At 40.6% G+C, this 26,489-nt stretch overlaps 3 protein-coding genes across 4 annotated transcripts in view; all 3 read left to right on the forward strand.

Annotated features, from left to right (window-relative positions):
* The window catches only part of Shg (DE-cadherin), a 98,612-nt gene extending 84,300 nt beyond the window's left edge, over positions 1-14,312 (forward strand). Inside the window, exons 2-16 of the mRNA XM_076385133.1 lie at positions 5,960-6,033; positions 6,705-6,846; positions 7,332-7,570; positions 8,715-8,738; positions 9,165-9,353; positions 9,615-9,901; positions 9,964-10,234; positions 10,313-10,892; positions 10,964-11,145; positions 11,357-12,701; positions 12,788-13,011; positions 13,086-13,301; positions 13,389-13,728; positions 13,810-13,962; positions 14,041-14,312. Of these exons, the coding sequence (XP_076241248.1) occupies positions 5,960-6,033; positions 6,705-6,846; positions 7,332-7,570; positions 8,715-8,738; positions 9,165-9,353; positions 9,615-9,901; positions 9,964-10,234; positions 10,313-10,892; positions 10,964-11,145; positions 11,357-12,701; positions 12,788-13,011; positions 13,086-13,301; positions 13,389-13,728; positions 13,810-13,962; positions 14,041-14,183 (4,409 nt within the window). The 3' untranslated portion in view covers positions 14,184-14,312. The remainder of the gene's footprint in view (positions 1-5,959; positions 6,034-6,704; positions 6,847-7,331; positions 7,571-8,714; positions 8,739-9,164; positions 9,354-9,614; positions 9,902-9,963; positions 10,235-10,312; positions 10,893-10,963; positions 11,146-11,356; positions 12,702-12,787; positions 13,012-13,085; positions 13,302-13,388; positions 13,729-13,809; positions 13,963-14,040) is intronic.
* A 3,632-nt stretch (positions 14,313-17,944) lies between these two features.
* LOC143183562 (red pigment-concentrating prohormone) lies at positions 17,945-19,714 on the forward strand. The gene is made up of 3 exons (XM_076385134.1): positions 17,945-18,246; positions 18,817-19,024; positions 19,379-19,714. Coding segments are annotated over exons 1-3 (255 nt in total). The 5' UTR covers positions 17,945-18,244; the 3' UTR covers positions 19,424-19,714.
* A 3,478-nt stretch (positions 19,715-23,192) lies between these two features.
* Positions 23,193-26,487, forward strand: LOC143183786 (stAR-related lipid transfer protein 7, mitochondrial). 2 transcript variants are annotated; one of them, XM_076385504.1, is made up of 7 exons: positions 23,193-23,986; positions 24,159-24,313; positions 24,408-24,673; positions 24,752-24,879; positions 25,103-25,242; positions 25,317-25,610; positions 25,693-26,487. In XM_076385504.1, exons 1-7 carry the CDS (start codon positions 23,589-23,591, stop codon positions 25,695-25,697), a joined length of 1,386 nt encoding a protein of 461 aa, XP_076241619.1. In that variant the 5' UTR covers positions 23,193-23,588; the 3' UTR covers positions 25,698-26,487. The 2 variants fall into 2 exon arrangements, with proteins under 2 accessions (XP_076241619.1, XP_076241618.1); XM_076385503.1 differs by having other exon boundaries at positions 25,317-26,484.
* The last annotated feature ends 2 nt before the right edge of the window (positions 26,488-26,489 follow it).

Below are 26,489 nucleotides of genomic sequence, written 5' to 3' on the forward strand. Positions count from 1 at the left end.
GTGAAAGGCGGGCGCGATACGGAATTTCGTTATCGGACGCGATAACTCAAACGTTATTGCAAGATATCACGAAAGTGGAGGTTCCTCGGGCTTTTTGCGCCATCCTCCGAAAATTTATGCGCGACGGGAGCATTCGACGGTGCCCGGTACTTTATTAATTTCTCCTGGCTAACGAATTTCCACGAGATCATAGCGACCGTGTTCCTACCCCCGTTGTTTTTCGTGAACACGCGATGGGAGGGATAAGCGTGGTGACTCTCGTAAAATTATTTATTTATTTGCTCCCTTAATCCTGGCGCCCACGATTCCACCATGTGGAGCTTTTAAAGGATAATTATATTAAGATCTGTCACGTGCTCCGTGAAATGTTCATGAAAAGCCTGAAATATCTTCAATTAGATACATTCGTAGAGATTACTAATAATAAAAAGTTTTATGAAATTTAATATAGTTCAATTTTAAATTGTGCATATGAGAGAAGAATGGAAGATAATGTGTATGAAAAATGTATGTAGAAGGTATAAAAGTATGAGGTCATCCCGTAAATGGCACCATCGAAATGGAATATTTCTAGTTAAAAATAACCACTGCACTGACCTGCTAAGCGTTATTTTGCGTCAGTGAGTTTCTACTTTCCAACAATTTTGTAATTCTATTTTCAAAAAGTTTCTACCTTTTCGAGTTAAAACGGAAAATAATGAATACATATCATTATGCATGAAACGAGCTCACATTTATACATACTTTTATTTCCTCCGCGAGCTACTACAGAACATGCGAGTATATATTTTCCCTCAATGGAGTCTTGTTTTCTCTTACGCGAATCCTTATCTACGTACGAAAGCATTATAGCACTTTATCGGCTGCTCTTACGTGTACACAAGTTTACGACTAAGCCTACTAATATATTCTTACGTCATGGTTGATTCCTGATAAAATCATATAGTTTCATTTATCTATTTATGGAATGAACCCTTTGACACAAATAGGGTTATATACAAAAAATACTTGAACCCAGAATAATCATAGATAAGTCTTACTGCAAATCGGCTTATTGCAAGGTTCAGCGTGCCGATAGTTTCAAACAAGTGTCAGCTGTCTACGTATGTCAAATATATCAAATACAGTTTGACCTATTTTAAGTTTCACATGTAATTATCTGCTAAAGTATAGTTGGTTTCAAGAAACGTTTTAAAGAAAACTTACTCTATTTCAAGAAGAGGGAATGAGGGCATCCTATGATGATCACAAATCTTTTCTAGGTGGACGTTCTTGCGAGATTTTAAGAAATTGTCGAGATTCCATGCGAAACTTCAAATGCCTCGCCTTGTATATCATTATACACATTATATTATATATCCTCTCTAAAAACATTAAAAATGCAAAGCTCGCTCCAAGTACTCCAGATGCCTTTCAAAGATTGTCATAGAAAGAAATGAACCTTCCAAAAACTTTACTTCCTTAACATTTATGAAATCACAGACAATTATATATAAATATACAACTGAAAACTACGATTTTAACACTCATGCTATTTTCCCCAACAACGCTTCAATTGCATCCAGTATCCTTATATGCATCTATGCGTATCATTATGAAAGAAAAACTAAGTAGAACAACTCAATGATATTAGGTCACGATATAAATCCCTCGCTCGCCTCGCTCTTAGACATAATATACCTGCAAACTGCACGATATCCAAGTTCCACGCTCAACGCAATAGCAAATATCGCCAAGAATTGAAGACCAGTTTTATTGATCACTCAACCTACTGGTAGCATCGATCTCCCCTGGCTTCGTTCCCTTCGTCCCCAAATGGCCACGTAAGCGGGCAGAGTAAAAATGTTTCTCTATGTCGCGGCACGGGAAGCAGAAGTCAAAGAACGTTACGAAAGAACGGTGAACGCGTATCAAATGGAGCGTGTTAGGGGAGAAAAGGGAAGGGGATCTTTGGTCCCGCGCGATAGAACGCGCGACGTTGACCGCTCGAGCGCGTTCAATTAAGCGTGTATCGAGAGCCCAGCCGAGTCGGGCTGACCTCGCCGCGTTGATCAACGAGAACCTTTGTTCCTCCGTCCTCGATGGCCACACGTACCTCCACCCTACGTATCGACGTCGCTCGTTTGCCAGCGGATTTGTCAGCGAACGAGTTAGGCGAATCCTCGGCTCTGAGACACTGGTCACGCTGAATCTATTGAACGACTGGGACACTCTTTCACACCTACTTCCGGGATTACGTCGAGCGACTGTGAGCTAGGGTTCACGAGGGGCGAGCTCGATAACGACGAATCGACACGCGATAAGGCCTCCGCGAGCTTCCAGACGCGTCGAAACGTCGAACGAGAAGGAAAGTTGTCACGATCGAGCGAGAGGAGTCACGCGAAATTGCAGTCCTATGGAGGAGGATATGAAACGAGGGAGAGAATTCGAGAATGCCCTGCCCTTTCTTTCGTTGTTTATTTCACGCTTGCACGATCGAGGGCATTATTGCTTGATTGGATTACGAGGAGTGTTTAAGTCGTTACTCATCTGTGGGATGGTTGTCTTTGGTCATTAAGCGCATTGAGTAGTCGTTAAGTGATCGCCGAACTTCTGAGCTGTGACTCGGATGTTCTGAGTCAGTAAAGTGAGTCATAATTCGTTGCTATGGGTTTGGGATCTTGTAATGAATATTATGGTAAACAATTTTTTAAATATTTACTCATATTCAACGAAATCCTCGAGCCCATAATTTATTCAGGATCACGTTCAAGATACGATATGTCGTTTCCATCAGCCTCTATCCTGTTACCAAACTGCACCACCACAGAGCACCTCCTGCATCATGGAATACACGCTCTCACAGCGCGGTCCCCGTCGACACCAAACGCGTCGCGATCGCGTTCGCTTCTCTGCTCGGGATTGCGCTGGACATGTTCGCTCCTCGCGCATTTCGAAAGACGTCGCCGTTGTTACGGGCTCCAGAACCTATCTTGAACGCGATTGAAACGGAGCAGCAGGCCATAATCGAGTTAAGTGCATTATCCAAGAGGATCAGACCAGCGAAACGGCCCGTGAACGAGAGAGCCCGAAAACAGCTTGGACGCGTTAAAGCGTCTGCCTCTCTCCTTACGTAACGTGCATTAGACAATCGGTGGGGAAGTTCCTGCGCCTGCAACGTCGCGACGCGACGCCACCGCGAGCAACGTTTGACACATCGTTGATTTTCGATCGCTCGACACTCGCTGAACACGTATAATCGAGATCGATGCGTCACGGGAGCATTCCGGGTCGTCTAACTCGTTGAACGATGTATTAACGGCAAATTACACCCTCTTGTCAATTTCACCGATTAATACGGGATTAACTCGGAAATTCACTAATGGAACTCCATTTGGTACTTTTTTGATCGAGCTGCCCGCGTCACGGGCTCGTTCGATGCAAAACGCGGAGTTAAATCGCGCTTCAGCAGGGCAGAGGACGCAGGGACTTTTTATCGTTGACGTTGGTAATCCGGGAAACGATCTCTCGCCGATGGAAACGGGATCGTTCGGTGCTTTTGGAGAAGGGAAATGTGCAAAAACGATCGGTGATTTCCCTTCACTTCGATTCTTTTCTTGGACGGACTTTCTCTCGTTCCTTTAAGTTCGATTCAGGGAGTAGAGGAACTTGGCATTCTGTGGACGAGCACAGTTGTCACGAGTAATGTTTTACAGCGTGAATCATAGATATCAAGGCAGCCTATAAATACTCTCCTTTCTGTATGGTATTTTCTTCTTACAATTAGTCAAGCGAATATGTTCTTCTTTGAATCATTAATGATGAGCTTCGTACGTCTTACAGACGTGTATTTTTTTTGATGTCGTTATCAAATGCAAATAGCATGCATGGTATCGTGGTAAATGGTATAATGCTTGTAAAATTTATATGAATCGTTTCACTTTAAAAGTGCAAGCCTTTTAACGATATCATTTCATTTCCCTTCACATGGTATTTCTACTGACGAGAATGTGCCGTCGATTAAAGGGTAATTATTCATGTGCTGATCATTATTTTATACAGCAATGGGCAATAAAATTACTACACTCGCTACAACTACTATTCATTGAATATTAAAGTAATTACAAATGTGACACCTGGGTATATCTATATTGTTATACAAATTAAAATTTCAAACGAAAAAGAAAAGTAGATATTTAGGAATTATTTCTCATGTAATAATTATATCAAAAGAATATCTATAAAATGGTGGAATTTTAGTGACCACTCGAGTACAACTGTCGTCAATCTTTCAACTAATTCGTCGATATTCAAAATTCAAATTTGAAATTTCACAAACCTTTCGATTCGTTTTTTAAAAAATCCTCAGTCGATCCACTCAAAACATGAAACATAGATTGATATTAATCACAGGATGATCTGATAAATTACTGTCAAACGATTCCATAGCGCGTTCGCGAGGTATACGTGGAACATAGTTCCGCTCTGACCTAAAACTAGACGAATGGCAATGCTGGCGATCGAATGGCTAAAGCTTTTCCTCTAGAATCGACAATGTCGCGTTGCTGACCTAAAACGTCAAAAACCACTGGTGAAAACGAATTCAATAAATCTTATCGATGCGGCTAGCGGTCATACCTTCGATAAACGCTTCGATTTCGATATCGCCACCGAATCTATTCGCTCGAGTTTGTTTCGCAATCTCCAACGTGCATTTCCGAATCGATCGAAACCATTTAAGGACTCGCTGTATTCCAAGCTCCTTCGAGTTCCTTTCGAACATCTTTCGATGGAAAAAATTGAAGAGGACTTCAAGTCGGTGGCAAATCCATAAGAGGATCGATGAGAACGATTTAAATATATTATATCACATTTTGAAAAATTTATAGACATAGGTACAATTACACAGGATAGGTCTTCTTTAAACTATTTGTTACACGAAAAAAAATGTTTCAGATAAAAGTTGTTTAGTGTCTAGGATATACTCCTTTTTGATATGCTGCTGTTAATACTACACAATTTTTATTTATAACATTTTCTCATGCAATAAATAGTTTATATGGAAATTTAAGCAATACAGTTACGAGACTCATCCTGTACATATTTATGAATAATTAATGTGAATTTAATTATTTAGACTATAGTGTCAGCTATAAATATTAAAATGGGAATTAATAGCTAGTTTCAAATCGTGTAATAGAAGGTTTAATAATATATGTAGATAGGTACTTCAGGCCCTCCTCTTCCTTTAAGGCCTGATGCACACGAGCGATATTTTTACGATCTCGTTACGATCATATGTCTGCCTTCGTTATTTGTAATAGGAAAAACAAAGAAAAACATATGATCGCAACAAAATCGTGCGTCAAAATATCGCCCGTGTGCATTGGCCCCAAAAGAAGCTTCTGAATTTGCTTCTGCTCCAAGTTCGCGTATTCTAAACAATACCCAAGCGCTAGTCGCGCCAGTATAGTCGCGCTTGCTGCAATTTTCACGCGTGACAATCGTCGACGCAAAAATCGAGGGTCGCACGAAACCACAACCGCAAAGTTCGGTAACGAGCATTCGCTGTTTTCCCTCCTTCCACCCCGTCGCTTTCCTAGTCCCGCCAGCTTCGCGAAATATTCGCGATTCGCGATCTATGTAAACGCAATCACCGAGCGCTTCGAATACCCTCTGCACAGTGGCCTGCCATTTTCTCCCTCAGAGTGAATCAATTCCCCTTTTTACGGTCGCGCCTTCCCCAAAAGCGAGGAAACTCACAACAATTGCCCGCGGGTCTCGAGGAGGAAGTGTCGCGCGGAGATAAGCGGCCGCTGAAATAATCATTAGGGTGGCTTCGCCGAGGAAGCTTTTAAGGGAGGCGGCAAAACAACGAGGGCGAAATAGAGCCACGGATCCCCGAGAATCCCCGACGCGCGCGGAAACACGAACCTCGAAGAGATTCTAACGAATTCCACGTTTTCTTCCTCTGTTTCAGCCGATGCAACGAGATTGAGGCATTCGAGACACCTGGACGTGAGATCGCAGCTCTCCATCGAGGAGGAATTAACGGTGAGTGCTTCTCGATTCTCTCTTGATTCGATTTCGCACCTTTGGAGCCGACGCCTCCTTCCTCACCCCCGTTTCCCATTCTTTCGCTATCGCGCTGACGGATCCAGCCATCCCCCTTTCTCCTGTTCCTTTTGCCTCCCGACCTCGAGATCCGTGGTACGCTATTGGAAACCTCGGCGCGATTCTCTACACGGCGTAGATAATAGATTCGCATCGACGAATCCCGCGAGCCGCGTCAAATATTTACGCGATCCCGACCGTCGTTCTGGGTCGGCCGATTCCGCCCGAGCCATTTTCTTCTCCTCGTGGTCGTTCGTCGGGACTCGATCCCCGATTCCTTCGATCTCGAATGAAAAATAGCTCTGGCTTTCACGGTGAAACGCGGCTGAAACGGTTGAAAGGGAGTAAGGATGAACGGTCGTTTACATAGTCGGTCTTAATGATGCAACGAGAAACGGGAAACCGAAAGAGGATCTCTTGGTATCGAGTTTGCGAACGCAAGTCCGTTGATAGAGACACAACTTTGCAAGAAGACACGGTCGATGGCGAGGATGTGCCGCGATTGCGTTTCCCTTTCGAAGTTTCTCTGAATTTGAGAACGTGAATGAAAGGAGCAGAGAGTTGTCTGAGGATCGTGATGATTTTTTTCTTGGCATTTTTTTCACACGCAGATGCAGCAAGGTGAGAACCACAATCATAAGCCAGTGTTCTCGAATTGCTCGAATTATGCGCCTGTCGTGAAGGAAGAGGAACCAGCGGGTACCGTGGTGATAAAGGTGCTTGCTGAGGACAGAGATCGTCCGGATGAAGGAGGTATGATAATGTATAAGACTTTGGAGGGTGTAGTAGATTAATAGCTCTAATGTGTTAGTATTTTAATACACTAATTACTCTGCTTAACTATGGAGGAATACAGTAACTATAGAAAAATATGAAATTAAGTCTTGCTTTAGTGTAAAATAGCAAGAACATATTATTAGTAGATACTGCTTTTCATCATAGTTGGCAGTACTTTAGTATCTTAGTATCTTGGACATTCTGAAACTTTTAAATACACTCGAGACCAATGTATCTTGATAAAACAGCATATTAATAAGTAAACTTCAATTAAACAAATTTTCTCAGTTTGTGTATGAAAGTTCTTCTTTCTAAATAATTTGAACTCAAGAACACAATGTCCAAGGGATACATGGACAAGTACCCTACGTCTAAGTCCTTAACAACTTTTATATTTACTCTACCTGCACGCATCGAAATACACGCCCTTTGAAAATAATCCAATCATTCCCTGCTCGTAGGTACGATTACGTACAGCTTCGTAACCGCTCCGGGTGAGAAGCTGAAATTCGAGATCAACAACAGAACCGGATTGATCAGAACGACGCAGATGTTGGATAGGGATGAGCCTGCTCGTGAGAAGGAAGCCTATCTGACCGTGCTTGCGACGGACAACGGGAGGCCCCAACTGGACGACGTGTGCACGTTTAAAGTCACTATTGAAGATGTGAACGACAACTCGCCAGTATTCGATAAAGTGGTACGTCTCAAAATAGCGCGGCTTCGAGCGCTCTATGGGTCAGTCGATTCGTCCACGGTTCTATCTTCACCGCGTACGTACCGACGGAATATCAATCGTTCCACCGCGGGCTTTACCATCAGCCAACCCTTGCAAATTCTATCAGCTAGCCCTTAAAAGTCTTTTGTACCATGCTTTCGAATCTCCGACTTCTCGACGCTAGATAAGCTACGTACATACATACATATGTACATACATATGGAGCTCGGTTGAAAATGGTCAAAGCCTGCCAAAAAGGAAATGTTATGCGGAGCTGATTAAAATCTCTTGTAGAATTTATGAAAGTACTCTAACAAGCTTCAGTTTAACAGATTCTGTAAAAGTCGACTTTGTAGATTTAACAATGCTACTCTTGCTGTGGTAAAACTACCTTTGTTAATTTTACAAAGGTGTAGATATAACAGATCCTACAGAAGTCTACCCAGTTTAAATTTATTTAAGAGACTTTTGCTAGATTTGTATGACCATTTCTTCCATGTGTATAAATCTGGCACCTACAATGTTAATGAGTTATCGCTCTGTAGATCTCAGAGAATTGTAAAAGCACAATTATCCTGAACAAACGTGTATGATGGAAAGGAGGATATAAAGGAACAAGTGAAGCGAAAAGTGCAAGGGCGAAAAATCGAAAATTGTTCGATTTCGATAGCGAACAGACAATACCAGCTATCGTTAGATTTGTGGTACATATTGCGTGCCAATTTTCCCATTCATTCTCTGTACTCAATGCAAATAGTTTTTCCATTGTTTCTCTATTCACGTCGGCTATTACAAAGCCGAGCTGTCTGTAGATTTATGGATGGTCATAGTGAAAAAGAAAACCAGATGTTAATATTTTAAGTGCTGGACCAATTCAGATTTTGACCATTTTTCACCATACAAAACCATATTCCACATTTTCTACAGCGAACCTATGGTCGCGTCGTGTCAGTGGGTTTCAAGCTTTCGTAATACCGCACGCTGTCAACCATTTTTCCACGAACCAGACTAATCGAATTTCCCGCGACGAACGTTTTTCATTCGTCTATCGCGTACCCTTAATTTTACTACGACTGTGCTACTAACCACCTTTTTGCTTCGATTTTTTTTCTTTTTCCAAACCCAGGTCTTCCGTGGATACGTATGGAAGGTTGGTTTCGAATTTTGCGGTGTGAACGTAGTCTCTCGATGTTTAACTGTGGGAATGCGAATGCGTTTGTGTCGTTCTTTTTGTCCCGCATCCGATCGCTTGCACGACGCGAATGGTACGATCGTATTACGTAAAGGGGACTCCCATGATCTCTTCTAAGATCTTCGCAAGACAGTCTCATTTCTGAATAAAAGGACCTCAGCGATCTTATCATTCGCCTCGTGGCTTATTTCGTCGCGTAGCGTACGCGCGTTTAGATCTCGTCGCATGCACGCGTAGGTGTTTAGCTGAGACTCGAGAAATCGACGCGTTTCGCTCACGAATTCGGCTCGAACCGCTTCGATCGTGTGCACCCGACACATCATCACCCTTAGTCTTCACTGAACCCAGCAAGAACAAATTTTGTCTGTTTCTTTGGCCGCGTAGGCGTACACGGAGTCAGTGCCGCAAGATCTGCCCCTGGGACGGGAGGTGATGAGGGTCTCTGCCACGGACATCGACGATGGCAACAACTCCGTTGTCTACTATAGCTTGTCGCCGAAAAAACCCGAGGATGGAGTCTATTTCAGGATAGATCGCAACACTGGCGTGATCTTCTTGAACAAAACCATCGACGTGAGTATGAGACACAGCACAGGGTTTCTCAATGGGGGTGACATGGCAACCTTAGGAATCCTCGCACCGAATTTTGGAGAGCATGTGAAGAAAAGAAGAATGGGGAGCAAAAAATAAGAATAGAAAAAAAGGAAGAGGAAGAGAGGAGATATTAAAGTGGCTAATGTTCGAGACACAAGCTAAAAGGATTGAGAAACCCTGGTATAAACCCTAGTACTCCTTTAATGTGAAAGCACTTAACGATTAATTCTGTCTCTGCAGAGGAATCCAGAGTACAAGTTCAGCATGACTGCCATGGCCGAGGATCAGGGAGACAATCCTAAATCCAGCGTGATTGATCTAGACATCCGAGTAGTAGAGTCCCACAAGAAGGCTCCAGCGTTTTTGCCAAGACCCTCTGAACCAATTCGACTTCCTGAGAATTTCAACGATTTCGACCAGAGTATCGTACGACTGAAGGCCGTTTCTAATAGCGGAGATAACACTGGTCTCCTGTTCGAGCTCGTCTCTGGTAGAACGGAGCAGACCAACAAAGGGAACACGTTTAGGTAAATATGCGATGGATGTCTTTTATTCAGAGTGGAATATTGAACTTACTTTTTCTTGGCAGATTGGAGTCGACCAAGGATGTGGCTGATATCAAGCTCGCCCAGCATCTTGATTATGAGAGTAACACGATGTACACGTTGATTGTGCGAGTGCAGAATAAATACCAGTTGGCAGCTGAGACTGTAATCGAAATCGAGGTGCTAGACGTGAACGATAATATTCCTGTGTTTCGTGAAATGAAGAAGGGCAGCGTGTTGGAGAACGAGCCACCAGGAGTTCCTGTGATGCAGGTGCGGGCGATCGACGCTGACGGGACTTCTGCTCACAATCAGGTACTGTTTAGATCATTTTTAATAGCTTTTTTCCTCTGGAGCTATGCTTCTTCATCGTTTCGATTCTTTTCGATCAAGGTCACCTACGAATTGGACAATTTCCGGGACTTGTTCGCCATTGATAAAACCACTGGGAACATTACTACATTGACAACGTTCGACAGAGAAAACGAAGATACATACAACGTGAAGGTTATCGCTGTAGACAATTCACCAAGTGCTCTGTTCAAGACAGGCGAACACAACAAAGGGCAACAGGTGTTCCGAATCGAAATTGCTGATAAAAATGACAATGCGCCTCACTTTACGCAAGCTATATATACAGCTAATTCGATTCTTGAGAATGCTAATATCAATGCTCCAGTCACTGAAGTAAAAGCCATTGATTCGGATACTGCTAGTCCTGTTACCTACAGCATCATCTTCGGCAACACTGATGACAGCTTCTACATAGAAGATACAACAGGAAAGATTCGTGTGAAGAAGCCTTTGGATTACGAGAAAATCACACAATACAATCTAACAGTCAGAGCTTTTGATGGCTTGTACAACGACACTGCTCAAGTGAAGATCTTCATTGAAAATGTGAATGACAATCCACCTGTTTTCGAGGATTTCAATAAGAATCCAACTATCGACGAAGAGAAACTGGTCGAAGGTAAATGTCACAGACGACTGAGGGAATGTTCCAAGAAACAACAGTTGCAATTCTTTGTTCTTTGTCTTTAGGTTGCATTACCACAGTGGTCGCCTACGATCCTGACATAAAAGACAGAAATGCAGATCAGCATATCGCGTACTTTATTGTGAAGGAAGATCAGCAACCTTTGATAGGAATCGACAAGACTGGTTGCATGACGCTGAAGAAACCTTTGGATCGAGACTCGCCCTTAGGCTATTCTATGTGGACAGTAAGTCATGAACAGTATCTATTGCAATTATACAGGGTGCCCCGAAGGTTGGTGTCAAACTTTAGCAACATACTCATGCAAACAAATAAAAAAGTCTTAATAAAACGAATAAAAATTTGGCACCAACTTTTAGTGACATTCTATGGAAACAGAAGTAAAAAAAATGATATAAATACAAGCAAACGATTAAACGTGTTTATCCTAAATCCAGGTAATAGTAATGGCGCGAGATGAAGATGGTTCCCCAACTGCACTGCGAGAATTGGTCATGGTGAATATCACATTGAACGACATTAACGACAACGCTCCCTTCCTAGATATGCCTTATCCTGTTGTCTGGAGTGAAAATCAACCGCCGGCGAAGATCACAGAACTAAGAGCTCGTGATTGGGACTCTGACGAAAATGGCCCACCATTCCAATTCCAAATTGACGAAAAGACTGCAGACGATGATATAGTAACCAAATTCGCCATTCGTGATGCAGATTTGTTCGCTCGAGTTGTGTTTGATCGCGAAGAAAGAAAGAGTTACGATATTCCTATTGCAATTACTGACAGTGGGCAGCCACCAATGACGGGAACATCCACACTAACAGTAATCATCGGTGATGAGAACGATAATCCAATGTCCGAGGGTTCAAGTTCCATATTCGTGTATAATTATAAGGGCGATGCGCCAAATACAGAGATTGGCAGAGTTTATGTAAATGATGCTGATGACTGGGATTTGCCAGATAAGCATTTCGCCTGGGCCTCGTCGCACGATGGCTTCCTGTTGAACCAGGAAACAGGGATGATCACTCTGTTGTCTGGTACCTCGAATGACACATTTGTCCTGAAGTTCCTGGTCACGGAGCACAGTCCACGCATTCGTAGACATTCAGTGAGCGCGTACGTGAATGTAACTGTGAAAGAGCTTCCCGAAGAAGCTGTAACTAGATCGGGTTCTGTACGCTTCTTAGGAATGACCGCCGAGGAATTCGTTGCGCCCAGTGAAGCTGGTGTCAGTAAAAAGGAAGTGTTCCAAGAGAGAGTAGCTAATATGTTGAATACGTCGGTGGAGAACGTTGACGTGTTCACTGTGCTTCACTCTCCACATCATAACAATAAAAGCCTCTTGGATGTTCGGTTTTCGGCCCACGGTAGTCCTTACTATGCACCAGAGAAGCTGAATACTATACTGGCTCAACATTCTAAGGAAATCGAGCGAGAATTAGAAACAGATATCTTGCTGGTTAATATCGATGAGTGTCTATTCGAGAAACTGCACTGCAACAACTCCTGTCGCAGTTACTTGAACGCTAGCACGGTTCCGTATTCGGTGTACACGAACACGAGTTCATTCGTCGGTGTTAGAGCTGTAGTAGACCCACAGTGCACGTGTCACGTTGCTGAACCAATTGTTTGTTTAAATGGAGGCACTCCTTTAGCTGAGCGTTGCGAGTGTCCGCCTGGTCTTGAAGGACCAAGGTGCGAGCTGCTTGGAATTGGCTTCCATGGTGATGGATGGGCCGTAATGCCGCCACCAGGTCAAGCTTGCGACGACTCTCATTTGGGTAAGTTCAATTTCTTCATTTTTGTTATCGAAATACTGTAACTGTTTATCTACAAAGTCATTTCATGTTTAATTTGATTGTGGTAGCTCTCGAGATCACGCCTCACATGGACAACGGCTTGGTATTTTACTTCGGCCCGATGACCTATAGCCCGAAAAACAGAATTCAAGACTTCATGGCTTTGGAACTCCAAAATGGATACGCGGTACTTTATATGGATTATGGTACGGGTACTGTACGCCTTGATCAAAAGCAAATCAAACTTACTGATGGAAAGAGCCATCGGATAGATGTATACTGGACGAAAAATGTGAGTCTAATACTACATGGAATGTTTAATGTAATCGATTGACGATGAGTTAACGGTTTTGTTATGTTCAACAGTCAATCGAGATGAAAGTGGACAACTGCGGAATATCTGCTTGCATGAGTTTAACAGCACCTCAAGGTTCGGACGAATTCTTGAACGTGAACAGCCCAATGCAGATCGGAGGAACTTTGACTAATCTAGTGCAACTGGCTTTACAACTTGGATGGGACCACAAACCGACCGACAGAGGCTTCGTTGGTTGCATTCGCAATATGACTTTCAATGGAAACGTAATGTCGCAAACTTTACTTTAAACAAAGTACTTTAATAAGAAGAAGGCCATTTAATAAGACGTATCGATCTTCTTAACATTTTAGACGTACAACTTAGGAATGCCCTCGTTGTCGAGGAACGCAGATCCAGGTTGCGATCACGGAATGGCCAAAGCTGTCTCTTTCGGAATCGATACAAACTTCATCGTCGCGATATTGGTCTGCGTAGCGATCCTCTTAATATTATTGCTGGCGGTTGTAGTACACAGGCGGAAGACAGACGATCTCTACAAAGATATGGACGACATTCGAGAGAATATTATCAATTACGAGGACGAAGGTGGCGGCGAAGTCGACACTGGCTACGACTTGAACGTTCTTAGAACCATTTACGACGCTCCACCAATCGATTCGAAGCTAGCATCTGTTGGTTTGCAGGGTAGAGGTAAGCTAGAAAACTAAAGAAGGTATATTCCGTTTCATTGAAGTACAAACTCATTTACGTTGTTCTTTATTTTCTGTGAAGCTCCAGACGAGGTGCCAGACATTTGCGGTTTTCTGGATAGCAAGAAAGAAAGCTGTGACAGGGATCCTGACACGAATCCCTTCGACGATGTCAGGCACTATGCGTACGAGGGTGAAGGCAACTCTGAGGGTTCGTTGTCATCCTTAGCTTCGTGTAAGTTTTCCACCATAATGTGACTACAATGCTTAATAGAAATTTAACCTAGAGCTAATTGTTGACATTTACTTACAGGCACTGACGATGGGGATCTTAAGTTCAATTATTTGTCAAATTTTGGACCAAGGTTCCGAAAATTAGCGGACATGTATGGAGAGGAACCCAGCGACGAGGAAAGTGACGGTGTGGGTGAGCGGGAGAGCGAAAGCTGGTGTTGAGCCACGGAAACAATTGAATTCTGACGAAATCATTCGCGAGTTTCTCACTTTTTGTACTTAACCAATGCGAGGATCTCTCCTCGCGTCCTTCGATCGTCGTAGCTCGGCCAGGGGAAGGACAAAGGTACATCCTTCGGCTCCCTTCCTTCCTAACGAGTTTTACGTCGCCACGAATGCCAAAGCGGCAAAAAGATGGACAATTATTTTGCCAAATCACAGCGGGACGCACTTCTTGCGCCTCTATCGCGAACAAACCGTACATATTCAAGAAAATTGCTGACACTATTACAAGAAGCAACGGGAAGGTCATGTATTTTTACTGAAGAAGACGATTCTTGTTGCAGTGCGCGCGAGACGCATGGAATTCACACGCGATTCTTGGACGACTCGCCGTGACGATCGATGGCTCGCGACGTAGCGTGTTCCTTTGGCTCACGCGACTACGTGAGCAAATATCGATGGCACGTCGAGGGTAAATTAGGGTAAGCGACGAAACGAACTACAGTGTTCTTTTTTTTTATTCCTTCGCAGCTCGTGTCAGTGGAAGAAACAATTACGTTTTTTTGTCTATTTTGTTATTTCTTTTCTCGAGATCATGTAATAGCGATAGATAACGATATCATTCGCTCGAGGATGCGTAACGTTTTTGTGACTAGTTATACTTATTTTCGCGGTCATTACATTTAAATAAACGCGCGAATCACCTTTACGATAAATAAATAAAATGACACTGATTTATTTTAACTATTGTATCGCATGCGCCCCGATAAGGGGCGGGATTACGCGAGGCCATTCATTCACCCATCGATTGCTCGTTGCTTTCTCGAGAGGAATCGCAAAGCGCCGTTTTTTCGGCGACGAATGAATTTTCGGGACGTGGAAGTAGTGTGTATCTTTAGCGAAACGATACAGAAGCGTGCGTACGTTTGGCAATCATTCGAGTTTATGAGGTTTTCCGACTATTTTTTTATACGTTACTATACAAATGTGTGTACAGATCAACTGTGAATATACAAGGTGGCTCATTCATTATGAATTCCTCGAACGTCAACGTTGCCTTTGAAGATACAGGAAAATGTTCAAAGGCAAGGTTTCCTTAGTTCGAATAACACAGAAAACTGCATTCACGAAGAACGATACACCTTGTATATCGACTGAAACAGAATAATGAGAAAACGAGTGAAACAAACGCAGCGGAAGAAAGAGACAGAGGAAGCAGGCGAGAGAGAGAGAGACATATGCAGGGTGTCCCAGAACTGATGATGTAAGCGAAGAAGGGGTAATTCTACATGAAAAAGTAAGACGAAAATGTAAAATAAAAATTTTTGATATCACGTTTCCATTTCGAGAAAATTGATTTTGAATTTTGATCGAGTACAAGTGTAACGAATTATAGTTTTAGGCGTTTGAGGGGTAGTTTGAAGGAGTTTCAGTGATCAGACCAAGTGTTCCTCTTACCCCGTGTATCCTTCATGCACCCAAAACTGTATTTCCATATGCTTGCACTCGATCATAATTCAAACTCAATTTCCTCAAAAACTAGACATGATATCAAAAAACTTTATTCTATATTTTCGACTTATTCCTTTATTCAGAATAACCCCCTTTCCGCTTGTACCACCAGTTTGGAGACCTCCTGTACAGAGCAGCATGGCTCCGTTCATTTAACTTATAGAATATTTTATTAATCGAATACGTGTGAGTGAGAGAATTGTGTACGGGGATGTGCGAGATTTCAACCTATTGCAAAAACTATACATATGAATATAGATATAAATACAAATATAGGATATAAATATGTAGACACAGAGATGCGCGCGTGTGGCGCAGACACACACGTTCCAAGATCAAACGCGAAGGCGAATGGTGTACTTTACTAATTTCAAGGCGGATGCGGGCGGATGACAGGGAACGACTCGAGAACCGACGCCTGGAGGTCGAGTGCCATAATCGTGCGTCCGATTTGTTTCACCCTCTATCGTTTTAATCCCATGAATTGATAATAATGCCGAATGTAATCATTTCGCTCGTGAAACACGCGACGTGACGTCGGACGTGAGCAGCTCCAAGGCGACCGAGAGAATCGATCAACGAAGATTGCCTCGCCTCGAATCTGCTCGCCCTTCTTGATCGACAGACGAACCGTGTCGCCGCTCGCGTAATCGTTTCTCCATTTCGATGAACAATTTCTACGCCTCTATATATATATATGTATACATATAATGTATGTATATTCGTGTACCTATGTACGGGTGTGCACGCACGTACGTACACGCATATATGTGATAATAATTTGTAAGCTTTTTGTACGATATAACACAGCGAAGATATAATATGTATAAATACGTAAAAAAAGAAGAAACAGACGCATCGTCCGCGCGCGCGTTTAGTTAGGGCGCGTCACGAGAGCGAGAAAGGGGATGAGAGAAAGAGAGAGAGAGCGAGCGAGAGAGAGAAAGAGAGAGAGAGAATTAACGTGTAATTTATACGATATACATGATATATACAGCTTAGGCGAAAAAGCGTGTGATCTCAAAGAATACGTGTATGTAAAATGGATGAATCGCATAAGTATCGATATATCCTATCTACGAATCGCCGCGAGCGGGCTACTTTGCTAGACGCTTGCCATCGAGAACAACGACGAATACCACGAGCACCACGATCGTTACGCGGAGGAAAGCCATCGTTGCCGTCGCATTAACGCGCTCCTTAGCTCCTTAGCGGCTCGTTCCGTGTTACGAACGTTTCACGTCGCGATGAGATCGAAAGAAGCTGTTTCCCCATGAATTTATGATAATAAATCACCTTTTACGTATATTCTGTCGAGACACCATTTAGTTTACCTAACGTACTTTCACATGGATTTTTGAAAAGGGTACTCTACCTGAGTTTCGTGAAAGAATAATCATGACACGATCGTTAGCTCTTTTCGGTTTCATTGCGCGATAGACAGGGAAGAGCCGCTCAAGTTCACTGCCCATGTATGCTAGATAGAAAGAAAGACAATGAGAAATAATAGTTCCGCGCGCGACTCTGTTTCCCGACGCTTTCCATTCCAGAATGAGAGGACGAAGGGTTGAACAGGTGTGACTGTAGAGAAGAAGACAGGGAAAAGGGATAAGGCGAGACGGAAGAACTGTAGATGAAGATACACGTATACACACAGGCTTCTTGTACATTATATCCAAGGTCACGCGACGGTTCGCGACCTCTTCAACGTGTGATAGTCGACATAGCAAGGCATATGTGTACACATCTTAATCCTTTACCTGCGATACCCATCTATCGTCGCCAGAGATACGTGTAATTTCTTTTTTTGTAGCAATAAAGTGAAACTCGAATACAAAACGCGGAGAACTTCTCCTGAACGACGCACTGTGGGATCGACCATCACTTTTCTAAATTATTCAACACCTGTAGAATTGAATCCGTGAATCGAAGAACGGTACAAATCCAAAAAACACATTTAAGGATACTCAACGTGCAATTTTATTTATTTTACATATAATTTCGAGGTAATTTGAAAATGGATAATTTTGGAATTGTACTGTTCTTCAATTCACCGATTCAATTAAGAACGTTTAATTAACTAAGCTCTTGTTGGGCTTCGTAGCTTCTTTGCCAGCGAAGAAGGAGGAAGCCTTTCATATTGTCTGATTGAGAAATGTTCGGAATCAGGCTCGAACTCGCGAAATCTATTCTTGAAGATCTATTACTTGGGAACCACGCGCATGCGATTATAGAAATATAATTCATAATATAATTGGAGTCTTAAACTCGAACTAAAGAACATACTACATACTATTTTAACATTATCGTGCTTTGCTGTCAGTCATACAAATTTTTAATTGGAAATTGAAGATCCATGCAAAGAAACGTCCTACGCCGACGCACCACCCTCGATGTCTTCGAGTATCCGAAGAAGGGGTAGTGAACCTATAAAAACGTTCTCTGCTTAATTGACTCCTCACAAACGCATTTACCCCTCAAGACACTGACGTTCAGGATCTTCTTAAGATCTAGTTAACGTTTCCTTTCGAGATCCTCCAGTCGCTGACATGTAAGTATCCTCGTGAATTCTTGCCTTTTTTTTTAAGAGTTACATGCAGGGGTCTAAGGAGGCCTAGGAATTTAGTGCAAATTAATTACAGTGAAACGCCAATTAATCGAGTGTCAATTATTCGCAGTCTCTTTTAAAATCAAGATTACTGTTACCTATTCTGTGTGATAGGGTACGTGTCCACTTGAGAGGAAAACTATCACGAGTTGCTGTCGAGAGTACTCTCAGATAGTGAATCCATCTTGGACAGTAACTTTCGGTTATTCTCAATGCAGTGTCAGATAGTAAGCATGTTATTTAAGGATACTCTTGAGAGCAACTCGCGATAGTTATACTCTCAAGTGGACACGTACTTACATACAAAATGATCTCGCTTGGGGACTTGAAATCTCCAAATGTCCCCAGTGTCATCACAAATCGTTGCTACGGGGCTCTATTGTAATCTAAGAGGCCCACAACGCGATGTCTTTGAGTCTCCAAGCGAGAGGATAATTGGAAGGTAACTGGAGGTGAAGAAATCGTCTAAGAGTCACACAGGAAATACGAACGCCATGTGTCTTTGGTCTTCAGGTATCGAAAGATTCGCCTCAGCTTCCTCGCATTAATCTTCCTGGTATGCCTGAGCCTCGACTCGGGGGCGCAAGGTCAGCTAAATTTCTCCACCGGATGGGGAAAGAGGAGCCACAAGGTGGGCACTGTTGAATCAGGTAGCTTCGAGTGTGGCCCGCAAGCTAGACCCACTTTGGAACAGGTGTTGAGCGTCTACAATCTTATACAGGTAGGCATTCGTGCGTTTGAAAAACCGAGGGAGATAAATGAGATCCCTAACAGCTGCGCTACGTGGAAATTGCTGATTCTGGTTGGATTATCGAGCTCACACTATACAAAATACACTTTTTTTTAAGATAAAATAAAGTTTATAATACTGAGTAAACTCTATTATCTCTACTCCCTGAGACTTAATACTAAACATGTCAAATTTATTACATTACTACTATTACTTTAAATTCATTTCAAAGTGTCGAGTGTGACTTGACAGGAGTACCTGTGAAAAAACTTTTACTGTTTTTAAATAATCACCTTTTAAATTTCTTCTCACTAGTTGTAAAATATATAAATATACTCTTTGCAGACAGAAGCGCAAAGGATGCTGGACTGCAGGAAGCTGAACGAGTGAACTCCTAGGAACCGACCGAATTTAGCAGGAAGGAGCGTCGAAGACTGGACCATTTGTAGATATTTGATGCGAACGAATTTCTGACCTCTGTTACGGCAACTTGTTCAGAAACAGCGGACAAAACTACGAACCTTTCGATTGATTCGAGAATCCCTAAAGATAAACTCTTCTGCGCGAATAACGTCTGGCTGTAGCGAGCAAAAGTTGCTTCAAGAGATTAATAAGCGCTCGTGTCCTGTACGATTAACGATACGAACGATAATACAAAACAATGAGTAGTAAAGAAGAGAATCAATTTTCTTCCGCCCACGTCGTCCCTTTTCAATCATCATTTCGTACGAGATTCGACCATGACGCATCATCGAAACGCAGACGGCCGATTTTATAACGATCTCGCGACTATAATTTTTTATTATTGAGCAATAAATGCGAGCAATCTGTGCATGTTAACGATCCTGTGAAGTATATATATTTCGTCGAATTGTATCATTGATCATTTGCTAGGATCCGAAAGTCGACGACATCGGATCACTTTTTTTTATTCTATCAATTTTTCTGTGCGATTCGATTCATGGTCCTCTTATTGGCCTCGACACTCGGTAAGTTTTTTATATTCATCTGGTATATTTTAGAGGTCTTCTTTGTCCCCCTTTACTGAGACGTAAGAATAGAAACATACGCTTCTATTTTCTGACAGGAGATGACTCCAAAATGCAGAAAATCCTATGCATTCTGAGTGTCTTAATTGTTTTTCTAAATTCTGCTAACGCTCAACGGGACCAGAGAGACGTGGAGAATGGTGAGTAAATTGTTTGATATTCATAAGTACTTATAACCAGCGGTAAAAAAATGTATTTAAAAAAAATCCAAACAAGTTAGTATTTTCATAATTACAACTCTGTGATCAAGTTCTATATATTCTACTTTTCCTTCCGGGGCTCGAATATGAACTATCACATAAGAACTCTACTAACTTAAATACGCAAGTCCTGCTTCTACATGCCACATTGGCTGTTTCCTTTACAATCAAATACCTATACCATTTTAAGAAAAATGAATTTCAAGAAGTTGTCCCACTCGAGCACTGTGCCCCTCTGGCAACTTATGCAAATGCCAATTTCAATTATCAGCAAATAAGTTATTTCCGCGCCCGTGCAATTATTTTCTCAAGTGTGCTGCTTTCATACTGTGCCACCTGTTCCAATTCACCCACAAATACGACAAAGATCGCGTATATTCGATCCGAAAGAAAGCCATTTTTCATAAACTACTCAGCCACCCCTCTTCGGTACTCAGACCTACCCGTGGAACTGCCCTTTGCCCTCTGGCAGTACTTTACGGGAAGAAAGAAAGCGTGCATATTACCCTCTGAAAATGGCAGAGTAGAATAGGTATATCGAAATTGCAGAACATAGGAAAATAATATATAAGTAGCGCCAAGGTACTCGAGGTATTAAAAAGAAAAAGGATAATAAAGAATATCGCTTTTTGGAATTATAGATGAGTTTGACAATATCCTGAAAGAAATTGGGGATAACTGGTTGTACGACGAGCTAGATCTAACTTGTGTCGAGGAGGGTTTCTTTGGCGTACCATACAACTGTTCGAGGTTTTACAGATGCGTACTTTTCGGATCCTCGTACGTCATATATAACTTCACTTGCCCCCTTGGAACCATATGGGATGATAATGAGAAGACCTGCAACCACCGAAATATTGTCGAACAGATAACATGCATTGATGGAGTAATTCCTACTGTTAAACAACCAAGTACCGTCGCACCTGAATCCTGTCTTGATTATGACCTGACACCAGATCAAACTTTACTCAAGTGTCCTAGTACTTGGTTTAGACATCCGAAGTATTGCGACATAATTTTGGAATGTGTGATCGAAAAGCTCTTTGATTACTCTTTTTATGCGCTGAAATGTCCAGATAATCATACGTACGACGAAGAGAAAATACAGTGTGTAAATGAGATACCACCCGGCTGTTTAATTTCCACTACAAGCTTGACTGGGCCATTTGTTAAAATGGTACGTTTTCTGCTTTCGATGTGCTTATTGTACATATGCATAAAGGCGAATTCAGACTCTTCACTTTGGATGATCATCATGGATGTTTCACCCACAGTTAAAAAGGAAAGATGAAAGCTGGAGGATTTACGTGAGTCTCGTGATTGAATTCACGTCATTAGAAGCGTAGACCCACCTTTAGGTTTACATTTATCACTGTAGCTTCACTATAGATGTATATACAGTACCGTGCCTACAGCGAGGCTCTACTTTCTTCACTGTTCACTTTCAATGCTCACTTTGTATGAAATGCAAATGGAACAATCCTTACACTTTTCACTGTGAATGAATCATCCGCGATTACCATCGAAAGTGAAAAGTCTAAATTCGACTTAAGTAATCTATTCTTTCAGTCATCTCGTACGTCTAATTTGTTTCAGTTTCATTTTGTTCGGACCGATCCAATATGTCTTGAAGAAGGTAATTTCCCGTACGACCTTGATCATTGTGTGAATAGATTCATCCACTGCAAACGTAACTCGAAAGGAAAATTTGAGGCAATGTTCTACGGGTGCACCCCGCCTGATTTTGTTTTTGACTCTGTTGATCAACAATGCAAACCTCGCACGGAAATTCCACACTGTAACACCTAATACTATTTAATGTCATCTATCTTAACAAGTTGTAATATGAAAATTAATAGAGTTAAGATATAGAACAATAACCTATTAAAACTCTTCTTCTGTAGATAATTAAATTCTGGAGTTACTATTTACCGTTTGTATAGGTAACTTAATGCTTACTAAGTGCTTACTAAATAATTGTATGGTTTTCAATCTACATGTATATTAATGCTATTCGGTATATTTCTGATCGAACTTCGACAATATATTTAAACGACCTTAGTATATTAGATAAGAATTAGACTTTTAATTAGTGTTCGAAAAATTTCTATTCTATTAACACGTTGAGCGCTACGCGTATTTCTAAGACAATCCCGTTCAGGCCACGCGCGCCGCTTCGATTGAAGAGCTGGTATTGAAGGACCGGTGTTTCCGATCGCAGTAGAACATAGTGTACGTTTGGAACGTGATACCTATAGTCATTGATTGAACAAGTTCGAAAGTACTGTAAATTATGTTATGACAAAAATGTAAGAAAAGATGGTAGAGTGATGGCAAGGAGAAAGACCAAGCGTGTTGTAACATTTTGTGATACTTGTGAAGGAAAACCATTTTTATGTTTGCCATGTTACAATGAATCCCATTAATCCTGTAATGATACCAAATTAAGTAAATTTTAAATAAATTTTCTATAATTCCGTAAAATAGTGTAAAATTTTATAGTTCTCATGTTACACGCTGTCAGCCACCGATGGGTGACGCGGCCTAAACGGAAAGTCTAGTGTCAGCCACCGATGGCTGACATGGCGCTCAACGTGTTAAATGAAAAAGAAAGTGATTATTGAATATCGAAATTGATTGCCTGTAAAGTACTTATATGATTGAATAATAAATATTAGATTTCTACTGCGTGATGTAATAAGCATACGTTTGGAAAGAGAGAATTTGAATTTGAATTCAAATACATCAAACATTTGAAGAATCGATAGATCGAAAGTCTGTGACCTATTTGATATAGGAGACATCGATATATTGGACTGCCCGACTGTCCCCGATGTCGATATATCGACAGAATTTATTTAAATATATTTCACGTGCTAAATTTATAACGTATCCGTTCTTGTGATCGCGTAGAAATTTCGAATTAGCGAAAACGTCACAATAAACCGTTTAGTGAAATTGTTGAGCGATCGTGTAAGTCGAAGAAAAACATCGAGTGTGGAATATCGATATTTGCAAGCATGTACCATAATTATGGTTACGCTTGCACTGTTTCCGATGTAGCGAAAGGATTAGTTTAAGTAATTTATTATTTCAATAATAAAAATGCGAATGTTTCGTTGAAGAAACTACTGAGATAAGTAAAATTAACGCTTTTTCAAATAATCTCAAAGTGCGAAAGATAACCTTACAAATCAGTGTCTCGAAATTGCTGAAATTATACAGAACGTGCACGGATTGGAAGTTACGTTATTTGAACTTTGTCGTCGATAACGCTGTTGAAATTGAATAAAAAAGAAATTAGCAATGTATTCGACACAGTTGTCAAGCCTAATATTGAAACGGTTTAATACAAATTACGGCCAAAACGGTACTAGGTTAACATCTTCTTTTGCACATTGTGAAAATTGTGGAAAATTCCATGAATACCGCAAGAGATTAAGCGCCTGGTTAAAGGAGCAAAGTGGTCAAGTTGCAGAAGCTTGCACTAGACAATTCAAATTTATTGCTGCCCAACGTATAAGAAGAAGCTTTCAAATATTTCATTTGTATACACGAATATGGGATGAAGTTACACTGAAGGAATTTGTGAGATCATGGACAAATCGTACATTAAGGAACACTAGATATTTCATGATGAGTAGTATTGGTATAACAGCATACAATTGGGAGCGTGAACGAATAAGTGAAAAAGAATTAGATAAGTAAGTATAGTAATTGCTATATCATATATTATTCTTTTTATAAAAAATAATATTAATTATTCAGTAATGGATTCAATATTGAAAAGTAATAAAAACTGTTTATTTAATTTGACCTTGTCCCAGTATTATTAATATTTATTTTCTATTAACAACATATTTTATTACATGTTAGTTACAAGCAGGAAATTGAAGGGATATATAAGCTAAGAGATGCTACTGTAATTTGTCCAAAATGTCATCAAAGAATTATGATAGATAGCCAACAACCGGGCATAAACTATTGTAAATGTGATGGTGGTAAATCTAATGCTACTTCAAATAAAGATTGTACGTAATAATTAAATTAATCAAATCATTTATGCCAAATAAAATAAATCCAACAGTTGTAACTTATAATTATCTTATCATTTTTAACTTTTAGCTGATGGATGGAGACCATACATTGAAAGAGAAGATATGCTCATATGGAGAAGAGAAGAACCAAATAGCGGAGGATTGTTTGCATATAAAGTCTATGGTTCCTTCGCAGATGTCACTGCGGATGACTTTTTACAAGCTCAGATAGATGTTGAGTATAGAAAAGAATGGGATCCAACTGCTCGTGAATTACAAATTATAGATACAGATTCGGAATTACAATCTGATAATAACCGTAGTGATGTAATATATTGGGAAACAATTTGGCCTGTATGTAATAATTGTAGTTATTATATTGATTGTAATAGTTACTTATCATAATAGTAATGTTTAACATTGTGTTTCTAGCGGTTGTTTGCAAATAGAGATTATGTGTATCAACGAAGATGGGTTGTGGATGAGGAGAAACGGTTGATAATTATCATCAGTAAAGTAACAGAACATCCTACTGCACCAAGGAAACCGGGAATATACAGGTATCGTGAAAATTTGATATAGTATTTTTTCTAACTTCGGACGATGTAGATAGTTCATATAAATATCATATTGTTAAATTGGTCAATCGATCTTTTCTAGTTTCGTATTTCATTATAGAATCACCTAGTTCAATAAGTATTTGGACTGCCAGAATTATATATGAACGTAGGAGAGTCTAAATTCTCCTTTATCAATGAATAATTTGAAGTATCTACATAACAGAGTCACAACGTATTGGTCGTACATGGTGATAAGGCCTTACAAAGAATTCCACCAGCCAGGCATTGAATTTGGATTGACCTACTTTGATGATCCTGGTGTAAATATTCCATCCGCTGTTACTTCCTGGGTTGCAATGACAGGTATGCATATAAACAGATGATACATTCTTCCTTGATCATAAACGTCACATCACATTTATATTTATGAATCTTAGGGCTGCCAAACTTTTTAATTCGCATGAGAGAAGCATCAAAAAATTATCAAAGTTATAAACGTATGAAGGAAAACCTAGATACATCTAATAGCGAGTACATTGAATTGACGGACGAAGAAGGTATCTCAGAGAAAAATATTTTAGACATTTACCCTTCAGAAAGAAAAGATAACGCAACGAAATTTGATATCGAAGAAGTTGAAGTATTAAAGTTTAGAGAGGAACAAGAAGAAGAAAGTAATACAAATGAGGAAAGTGAAGATAACATGACAAATTCATCTAAGGAAGGCAGAGGTTTATTACACTATTTCCTCCTTACGAAGTTATTCGCGTGACTAATATAGTTTGAACTAAAAAAGTGTATTTTAACTGATAGGATGATTTTAATGCAAACCAATGTGGGCATAAAAGTGATGCAATAACAGGAATACTAGTGTAAAAATACAAGACATTTGTAAATACTGATATTTAGATAATGAAAGACAAATAGTACTTTTGAGAAAATCGAATCAAAGGATTATCAAAAGTACCAAATGGTATTTTGCTTTCGACCAAAAGATTCTGTTTACAGTAATGAACATGAGACTGATCGTTTTGATAGTCTATTTCGTCTACACTAAATACGTTATAGAAGAACAAATGTGAAGATGCCATAAGATTTATTAAAGGTATACTACCTTCAAACTGGGGGCGAAAATTGTAAGGTAATTCGGGTCACGTGCAGTGAGGCATTTTGCTATCTAGTGAAACACTAGAATTGTACAAATAAAAATATTTTGTTGTATCTGTGTATATTCAATTGTAGTACAAATACAATAGTTGTAAAACATACAAAATCTGATTTACTATACACGTGAGCGCATGAATTTACATTATGTATTTATATCTGTATGTATAAATACGTCGTAATCTATGTAACATAAGCACATTTTTAATAGCTATGCGATAGTTATTCATAATATTGCACGATCGATTTGTACTCTGAATTTTAAGGACAACTATTTGTCAATCGCTGTTATGAAGCACATTGTCTAAGATAATGTCAGGAATAGATACTATGGAAAAAAGGCCATGTATCATGTACCTGAAGTTTAGCATTTATTTACAATGTGTTCTCATGTACGTATGTTTCTAATCTAAAAAAATATTTGTCTATGTTGTTGTTATTTCCAC

The sequence above is a fragment of the Calliopsis andreniformis genome, chromosome 9 (assembly GCF_051401765.1).
Source record: "Calliopsis andreniformis isolate RMS-2024a chromosome 9, iyCalAndr_principal, whole genome shotgun sequence".
Classification (NCBI taxonomy): Eukaryota; Metazoa; Arthropoda; class Insecta; order Hymenoptera; family Andrenidae; genus Calliopsis; species Calliopsis andreniformis.